This window comes from Meleagris gallopavo, chromosome 14 (genome assembly GCF_000146605.3).
Source record: "Meleagris gallopavo isolate NT-WF06-2002-E0010 breed Aviagen turkey brand Nicholas breeding stock chromosome 14, Turkey_5.1, whole genome shotgun sequence".
Classification (NCBI taxonomy): Eukaryota; Metazoa; Chordata; class Aves; order Galliformes; family Phasianidae; genus Meleagris; species Meleagris gallopavo.
Window position 1 is genome coordinate 18,297,521 of NC_015024.2, and position 9,536 is coordinate 18,307,056.

Genomic DNA, 9,536 nt, shown 5'->3' on the forward strand with positions numbered 1-9,536 from the left:
TTTACAGTATCATTCCTTAGATTCAAGGTCTTAGTTAATTCAGATGCCTTTTAAGGCTGTTATCTGTGTAGCTGTACATCTGGGAAGCAGACCCTAAATGTGAAAAATCACCTCCTATTCAGGGGGCTGCTTGCTAGCCTCACGTTCACTCTGTCTGTCGTGGGGGTCAGCAGTGAGAACAAAGTACCATTTAGCTGAAAGAGTTGGCCAAATAAGCAAAAATGGGAGGATGAGAAGTCAACTGAGAACATTTCGTATTGTTTCTTAGGGTAATACTGGAGGCTGTGTATTGTGCAGAGCTTCTGGCTTTGGTTTGCTGGTGGAAGATCACAGTTCTGGTGTGGAGGAGAACAGACAGATGAAAGCATGTGTTTCTGAGTGACAAGTGAATGACAAGGCATTGGTGTTTACGAGCTGGTTGTCTTCTGGCAGCAGACTCTGAAAAGCATGTGGTTTAAGCATGTCCAGGCAGACTTGGCTACTTCCAGCTTGTGAGCAATTGGGTGCAAACTGTAGGGTGTAATGTTTGCTGCTTCACAGAAAGGGCTTTTCATTCACACTGACTTCTCTGCGCAGTTTGGGTTGAGAGAAGCAGAGTTTTTGCTGCTGTGATATTGAGCCCTGATTAAGCAATTGGCTGTGTTTGAGTTGACCTTTCTTTCCAAACCTGACGTGACTGTCCGGTTCTATTAAGTGTAATGGATGTAGTGAGATGCATAATGCCCACTGTGGCTGAGATTCACCTTCTGCCTGAGACCCAAGGCTGCATGGGAGAGATCTGTGCTGCTGCTGCTGCTGTGTTTTTGTTGTGGCCGCTGGGTTGGCTACCAGAGATAGCTGTGAACTTGGCTTTTATCTACAGCACAGCTTGAAAGTGTAACTGAGAGTGAAACATCTGCCATTACAGAGCCTCTCTAATGTTACACTGTTTTGCAGCAGTTATCTCAGAGCTTACGGCGATGCTAAGCTGATAGCATCAGGCTGTAGTGCTTTGATTTACTCTTGGATTGCCTTTTCCACTGCTGAACACGTTGGGCACAGAGCTTTACAGGAAGCAGACCTGTCAGGTCCTCCCACCTGCTGGTCTCTTAAGACTCTTCAGGTATCTAGTCCATGCCTGTGGCTTGAGGACTTATCCCTAAGTGATCTATTACTCTAAATTCTGTAAGAGTAGCTTGCATCAGAGAGACATCTGAGTATTTTAGCTTCCAGGTGACCAGGAGATCCTGTAGTACAGAAGTTGGCTCTGTACCTGCCCTGGCTATTTGTTCGACTGTGTCAAGAACTTCTCTCAAGTAACTTTGTTACCTTGGCTGCCTCAAGGCTTGAAGGATTATTTAAGTCCTTGTAAGAAGCTGTGTGACTGACCTCAAGCAAGTTCCACTAAAACACATCAGTGTAATATATGTGATTTCTTGGCTATGAAGCCTTCAGCTGGGAGGCACACAGTAAAATGCTGTCTGTTTCTCTAGCTATGTAAACTAGTTGTCTAGGTGCTAGATTTAACTTTTCTTCTTTTTCCAGTCAGGTCAGTTCAGTGAAGATATGATTCCTACTGTGGGCTTCAACATGAGGAAAGTTACAAAGGGTAATGTAACAATAAAGGTATGTGAACATTGTTGGTTCTCAAGCCCATAAAAAGTTGTCTTCAGAGTCTAGTTTAAAAATGTTTGCTCTGTTTTGTTCTCACGATTGGTACACGTGTAGGAAACTGAAAAGGCCCAACTAAATCTGTCCAGTAGCTTAAGAATACACTTGTTTGTTTATAGGGTTTCTTAAATGAGAAACTGTTTGACTTCCAGATTCATGGACTGGTTAAAGCAGTGCTGTAATAATGCTGTCTGGCTTTAACGTGAGTGAACTGTCACATTTTCAGGGTACAGATTTCCTATTCTTCTACTCTTCAGTATTGCTCAAGTCTGTAGTCAAAAGCAGGGTTTTAAATTAGTGTATTTTCATGTATTCTACAGTGTGTTTCCATGAAAACGTAGTATGTGGGTGGTTTTGTGCATTTGGTACAAGATGCTCTGGTTTTTGTTGTATGCTATTGGGGCTGCAAGCTTTGTGCAGCTGTGTTTTCACTGCTTATGGAGTATTTCTCTTCTAACTGAAAGGTCTTGTAGCTGGCACAAGACAAGAAAAAAACAGTTTTGACTTCTTATATCGTCCATTTAAATACAGCATATGGCTAAACGTATTTTTTTTCCTTTCACTTGAGATTTGGGATATAGGAGGGCAGCCCCGGTTCCGAAGCATGTGGGAGCGATACTGCAGAGGAGTTAATGCTATTGTGTAAGTGCCATCTTCCTTTGGCTCTACTTAACTGCAGATTTGCTTGTCTTCTGCATTCAGCCTAGCAGTGCACACTTGGCTTGATAGCACTCAATTCTGAAACTGTGTTTGAACCACAGTGACTCCTTTGCCTTTGATTTCAAGGCTTAAGCTGGGTTATTTTCTCATCACTGTCTAATCCCACGTACTAATTGTATTTCCCATTTGACTTGGGTGGCAGTGTAGTCTAAGGGGAAGAATCCCATTTACATGATCACGGGGAATTTCTTTGAAAAGAACCAAATTCTTTGCTCAGGTGACCTCGCTCTGTTGAAAGCTTGACGTGTGCTCAAAACTGACTGCATAGCACAAAGACAGCTGTTTCTGGAGTAGTTTGGTTTTGCTAAACTAACCTTAAGTTCTCTTTAAAGCTATATGGTAGATGCTGCAGATCGTGAAAAAATAGAAGCCTCTCGGAATGAGCTGCACAATCTTCTAGATAAGCCACAGTTACAAGGAATCCCTGTAAGTAACTTGTCTCATATCACTATTAAATGTCTTTTGAAAATTGTACGTAATCCTAGTGCCGCTGAAGATTATTTGAACTCTGAAGTATAGTGTGAGCATTCTAAGCAATATCTGATCCCAGTGTCGAAAATCCAGTTGTTGACCTCAGCAAGTACTTCAGTGATCATTCTTGACTTGGTGCTACCCAAAAAATGTGGAAGAGTAGATTGTTCTGCCATATGGATTTATGCTCTGCTGAGGTCTGCTATGGTACATGTTAACCAGAGCGTTGTGCAGACTCAGTAAGTTTGGGAGATCCCAGTTCGCTGAGTTTGTTCTCACTTTTATCAGCTGCTCTCATACTTGCTTTTTGTACAAAAGAGCATTTCTGGACACCCTCTTTCCCTGTAACTAGGTCAATCTTTCTTCTCAGCTTGGCTTACTACTGAATCTCTTACTCCATTGGATTTAATAGTCTAGTGTAGATTGCTTGCTGCTTTCCTAAAATACAAACAAACAAAACAACAGAAGCAAAGCTGAAACTGTTTGTGCTTTGAATTTCAGGTTCTAGTACTTGGAAACAAGAGAGACCTTCCTAATGCTTTGGATGAGAAACAGCTAATCGAGAAGATGTAAGTCTAACCCTTCTGAAGAGATGAACTCTAAATGAATTCATTTACATGAGGATGTTAGGCGAAGAAGCTTTATATTTATAAGTAGAAAACACAGAAACAAGTAGATGTAACATTGTACAGAAACAAGTTATGTGATGGAGTGGAAATTTTCAATGTGGAGTGCTTGATATAATGGAACTGTGTCTTTTAACTTTGTCTCTTTTATAGGAATCTTGCTGCTATTCAGGACAGAGAAATCTGCTGCTACTCAATTTCTTGCAAAGAAAAAGATAATATAGGTAACTATTAACCTAAAACTGTTTGCATTAAGAACTGTATGCCTTGTACTGTAGGACTAAGCTAACTTTGTTACCATTCAGGTTAGGAGAGGCAGTAATGGCTGTCAGACTGGCTTAAATAATGATGTTTATCTGAATGTAATTATGTGAACAAGACCAAGGTATCACTTGAAGTCTTTCTTAGAGGTGTGGTTGATTGAAAAACCCACATCTGCAGCTTTTTGCTTGCAAGGCTCTGGGCTTTTATAGGACCTGAACACAAACAGCAAGCTTTCAGGATATTATGCTGTTAATCTGTCTTGGGCCCCCCTCTAGGGAAGGGCTGCCCAGTCCTCTTGTGTATTTGAGGCCGTGGGCGTTCCAAAGTGATGCTGGTTATGCAAATACAGTTCAGCACTTGAATATGGAACTTTTTCTCTCTCTTCAGATATCACGCTTCAGTGGCTTATTCAGCATTCAAAGTCTAGAAGAAGCTGAAGTCTTCCTGGAATCTCCAGTACCAGTTGGCCATACTCTCAATTGTCCACTTCCCTCCATAATGAGATATAACCCAAAAATCCTGTAACAAGAATCTGCCTTTTCACAGTTCATTTCTCATGTGCACTGCTGAAGACTTGTATTCCTATTATGTCACAAAACAACTAGAGTTGTCATAAAGTCAGCACAAATATTTATTTTACAACCATCTACGGTGGGAGGGTCGTGGGGGGGCTTTTTAAGACAAAAAATCTACCATGTTAACTATGATGGTACACTCTGTTCTGGTTTTTCAGGGCCAGGTTTTTATATGATTTTCAGCAAGTGTTTTATTTCTAGTGTTTAGTGGCTTGAAGATGCTGATGCTTGACAGCATTAAGATTCTGTAAGATGCCACATACAGTAGTTAGAAAACATTTAAACGTGAGTTGTGGGATAGTTTATCTCACAAATGCATGTGATGTGTGTATGTTAGCAGAGAAATGGATACTGTTTGCAGAGGGGAGCACAAGACATAGCTCAGCATCACTAATCTACAGCTGAGATCTTATCCTATCACTTAAAAGAAAAAACTTATGATGAATTAGGAGAGTCAACTGCTTAAATTCATTTTGTTGCTTCTGTTTAACATTTGTCTGGGGAATGGGAATGGACTGTTCTGTCAGCTTTCAAAAATCGGAGTATTCCAGCATGAGAACAAATCGCTTGGTTCAAACACATTTTTCTATCTTCGGATTCTAGTGATCTGTCTGAAACCAGAATACACATTCTGAGCGGCTGCATGACACTTAAATTACTGATGTTTTTGTATAGAGTCGGTTGTTGACCTTTAGCACAATATCTGTGTAATTGTCTAGTGTCTCTCCTGCTCATGAAATAGCTGGGCACAGTTTCACCTGGTGCTATGAAACATCTCAGCTATTGTGACAACTCTAGAGCTGCCTGCTTTCTTGATGTAACCATGTGCAAAGTCTGTAAGTGGCAAGGTGAAATGTTCAACTGTGTCAAAGCACAAGAGAGCCAACGAATCGATCCTATTTCTTGACTAGCTTCTACAGTGTAGGGAAGTATATATAAACTAAAGATTGTAATGTTTTTGTAGCTTTACTTTCTCAATGACTTCAATATATTTAAAGGGACAGACTTGTTAAGACTGGTTTGTTCATACAGTAATGTCAGTGTAGCTTGCTAGTGTATACAAATACATGATACACCTGCTTGCATTGCCTCACACTGTGTGTGATTCTTCCTTACCTAAATGTGGAGTTTGCGTTACTTTGGAGTCTTTGGTTGAAAGCACTGTTTTGTCCGTATCAGTAATGACAAATCAGTTTTAATTTAGACTGCCATGGCCTTACTGTTCCGTACCAGCTGTTGCACAGACACTACGTGCTGCCTGCATTCGGTCTGAACTTGCATTTAACTTCTTGTCCCCTTTCAGTTCTCTGAAGTGTGATTTCAATTAATTCATCATCTGGTGCTGTAGAGGAGAGGGTATATTAACTTGCTACTGTAGTCCCTAGTTCACCGTGAACTGCTACAGTTACTTTTATCTATCAAACTTGCTTGTGCCTAAAATATGGAAACTAAACTAGAATGTGTGAATCTTTGTGGGGGACCAGGTCACTGTTTAGTTAACTGGCCTATAGGTAAACTCGATGTGTTTGGTGTTTATATACTTCACTGCTTTCAGTATTTATGGCATCCAAACACTACCAACTGTTAACCTGTGCATTACTCTCTGCATGTGAACAACTTATACAATTACTGAACTTTGTAAATACGTGGATTTTTTTATTTAGGTGGATGCATATGTTGGTTTACTGCTCTTCAGCTTTATTCAATAAACTTCTGTTTTGAGGGTTGTATTGACGCTTAACTGACTGACTGGAGTTGATGTGCTTAACTCGTGGCATTGCGGGCTGTTTCCTCTCTGATTAAAATTAAATGGGCTAAGAGGTGCAGTGAATACCTGACGTTCCTCATCTTCTGCGATTGCACTATTAAAGTGAAATGCTTACAGAACTATCTTTCAGGCCCGAGGCTTTCTCAGCTTACATAAAAAGGCTTAACTAGAGTCAGTCTCAGCAGTCCTCAGTGCTTCTCGTGTTTGTGAGAGGACTTACTAGTCAGCTGAAGGGTCGTAAGCAGGTCAGCCTTCTGGAGTTGTGTTTTTAGAGATAAAAGTACTCATCTCTAAAATCTTCTTTCTTCTCATCTAAACTAGTCGTGGCTTTTCTAGCACAGCTATCAGATCTAGCAGCGTCTGATCGCTTCTTACCAATTAAAGCATCAAGTTTTGTATCTCACTGAAAGGTGAGGCTTTCATTGACTGTGGTTTCCATTTCTTCAACATCTGAAGCTGTACCCCAGTACTGTTGTTCCCCAACACTGTTCCATTAACTGCTCTTAGGTGACCGATGAACCTGTAGGGTGCTATGCCAACATCTTCCCAGTAATGCTAACAATTAAATGTCTTCTGTGTGCTCTGCCTCCATATAAGCCTTTACATTTCCTGAGCTGTAGTGAGCTGGTTCTCAGCTCTGAGTATTGGTCATTCAGCATCTTTTGTAACTGGACGTGTGGGGAGGGCAGAGTACTGTTGAGTAAAAGATCAAAAGCATATTTCTTCAGTTGACGGGAGATCCCTGCATGCAGTGTTAGCTATCTGAGGCTCACAGTCCAAGCAAACATGCCTTGTTACAGTGTTGCTGTTGTAACATTTGTCCACCTGGTCTGTCATTGAAATAAGCTGCAGTGTAAACTTGGCCCAGGGCCCATTGCTTGAGATGACATTTAAGTATCATAGTTGCTACTTTACCACCTGTAAATGAACTGTTCAGAAATGCTCATTTTTTTGTTACTTCACAAAATGACTCTGCTTGGGTTTTCATAACTATTGTGCTGTTCTAGATGCTCTTGGTTACTTACATGGCAGAAATGTAGACCTTAAAGCGATGATGTGAATCCAGTGCTGAGGATTGCACTTTGTTTACTGGAGGCTTGATGAACTTGTCGGTTACCCTCGTTCTGATATGGAATAGAAGTGCAGTAAGTCTTTCCAGAGAAGGGAGGCTGCTCTCTCTGCCTTCTTGGACTGAAACAACAATTTGCTCTTCTGGCATAGTTAAATCCAGAGCTAAGCACTTTCTGCTCTGAAAATGAGAGGAGCTGTCTGCTGAATTTGGTTGCAGTAGTTGTGTTACAGAGATCTACTGGGCCCATCTCAGTTCCCTGATTGCTTGACTCTGGCTCTGTAGTGAGCAACCTCTCTTCTGATGTATCTGCAGTAGGACGTTATTGTATCAAGAAAAGTGGGTCTTTTCACAGCTCTTAGTCATGGATATGCACACAAATCAGGCATCAGTCATACCTGTATGGCTGTGTGGTGCATCGGTCTCGTCCCGTGTCCTTATTTGAAATAGCTGCCAACTCTAAAGACATGTCAGTTTTAAGCACTAAGTGATCCTCCTTACTGACCGTGGGGCAGCAGGCCTCCTAAAGGGAGGAAATAGTTGTGCGTGCACCCGTAGCACTGGGCTGAGTTGAAGTGTTACAGCCCTGTTGGCTGCTCTGTGCTGTGTCCCACTGCAGTGCTCACACAGCCCTGGTGCAGCTGAGTGTCCCAGCGGTTACACGGTGCAGTTCTGCCAAACCACTTGGCAATGAGAGAAATGCACAGATGTGGGTGAAGCTGTTTTATGGCCCTGTTTTCTTATTGGTTTGTTTTCTTTGTGCATTTTCATGGAATCAGGTTGGAAAGGCCATCCTCTTGAATGCTGATAGGTTAAGAAAAACTCTGACTCTGGTGGAAGAAAGGAGGCCAAACCTTAAGCAGTCTTTGTGGTTAAAATAATGAGCATCGTGCAGGGGTCTGGAATGACTGAAGTATGGTTTAGCTGGATTATCAAGTTAACTTTTCTGATGTCTAATTGTGTAGTTACTCTGGCTGTGCAATGGGTGTGCTGGCATGTCATGATTTGCTTAGTGTGTGCCTTGTGAATGTTAAACCACTACTCTTCTTGGGCATTGTGCCTCAGCTCTGCTCCCTGCTGGCTTGGTTTTGCACTGACCAAACGCTAGGGAGCTGTATGAATACTGAACGGGATAGAAGTCAGATTATCTAAGCCACCTTGCTGAGAGCAGTGTGCTGCCAACTACAGGAGCAGCAAAAAAAGGAATTCGGGAGTTTTGTTCCAAAATTATGCATTCAGAATGGTGTGTGTCATGAAATCTCAGACTTCAAAAAGTTGTCTGTTGCTACAGAACTACAGATGCTGAAGGTTAAAGTATGCCTTGGTGAAACGTCAGGGATTTCTTCTACATGTTGCTTAAACAACAAACACAGAATGGCACTCAGAAGGGGTATGCACATACTCCTAAGGGAGAAGTAGAAATGTGATGGCTTTGTTTCCATCTCAGAGGAAGGTTGGTAAGTAGACCTTTGTGCCAGGATTAGTGCCTTTTACTTATGACATTGCAGGCTTCATTCTGTTAAAGGCAACATCTATCATTGTGATCATTTTGAAGTGCTTCAATAAAAGTGTTGTTGAAAAAAAAAAATGTTCTTTTGCATATTCATCTGTGGTAGGGCAGCTGCCTTTATGGTTGTTAGAACTGTGTACTTCATTAAGTTGCTGAACTAGGAAGTTTCAGTTATTTGGATTACCTGGGAGAGGCTCCAGCTCACAGCACTCGATTCACAGTTACGAGGGAAGGTGCTTTTGCTTCTCGGGTGACAAAACCAACACCTTTATCCTGGACTAACCCCGTTTTAAACGCTGTCGTGAAGTAGTGATCTGGAATATATACTTGAGTAAGGTTGAGGTTAATTTCTAAATGAGACTGGACTTCATGTTTTCAGTTGGGGGGGAAAAAAGGAGCTGGATGTTGGTGCAGGGCTGGGTCAGTGCTGTGGGGTCAGAGTGGTGTCTGTGGCAACTGGAGGAGGCCAGCAATGGCTCCAGGGTGGGAGAGGGGCTGTGAGTGTTGGGTGCGAGTGGGCTCTGGGTTGGGTGCAGAGTGCTCTTGGCTTCCTTGGTGTTTCTTTAGAATGGCTGAACTGGGAGCAGGCGTTGGGTCAGCGCTGTGAGCGGAGACCCAGCTGTGCCTGCTGTAGGGCTTTCTGCTCTGAGGAAACTTTCCTCATCTTTATGGCCAACAGGGAGAGCCTCTTGGTTCGAACAGATCGCGGTGCCGCTGTGCGTAAGGCAGAAAACCTCGGGGAAGGCACCGACTGTAGGCTGAAGAACAGCGAGGCCCTGGTGCTGCTCCGTCGCCGCCGCCAGGGGGCGCACTGCAGAAGCGGCCACATTCCGAGGTTCCCCCCGTGAGTCGCCGTGACGCGGCAGGAAGCGCCGCGCTCCGC

General features: G+C 42.6%; 2 protein-coding genes across 3 annotated transcripts in view; both read left to right on the forward strand.

Annotated features, from left to right (window-relative positions):
- The window catches only part of ARL8B (ADP ribosylation factor like GTPase 8B), a 10,658-nt gene extending 4,611 nt beyond the window's left edge, over positions 1–6,047 (forward strand). For both annotated transcript variants that reach the window (XM_010718762.3, XM_019620246.2), the window contains exons 2-7: positions 1,525–1,605; positions 2,219–2,292; positions 2,703–2,796; positions 3,343–3,410; positions 3,621–3,691; positions 4,119–6,047. In XM_010718762.3, the coding sequence (XP_010717064.2) occupies positions 1,525–1,605; positions 2,219–2,292; positions 2,703–2,796; positions 3,343–3,410; positions 3,621–3,691; positions 4,119–4,168 (438 nt within the window). In that variant the 3' untranslated portion in view covers positions 4,169–6,047. The remainder of the gene's footprint in view (positions 1–1,524; positions 1,606–2,218; positions 2,293–2,702; positions 2,797–3,342; positions 3,411–3,620; positions 3,692–4,118) is intronic.
- Positions 6,048–9,321: 3,274 nt separating this feature from the next.
- Positions 9,322–9,536, forward strand: part of EDEM1 (ER degradation enhancing alpha-mannosidase like protein 1) — a 12,972-nt gene continuing 12,757 nt past the window's right edge. Inside the window, exon 1 of the mRNA XM_010718767.3 lies at positions 9,322–9,497. Coding sequence (XP_010717069.1) covers positions 9,322–9,497 — 176 coding nt within the window. The remainder of the gene's footprint in view (positions 9,498–9,536) is intronic.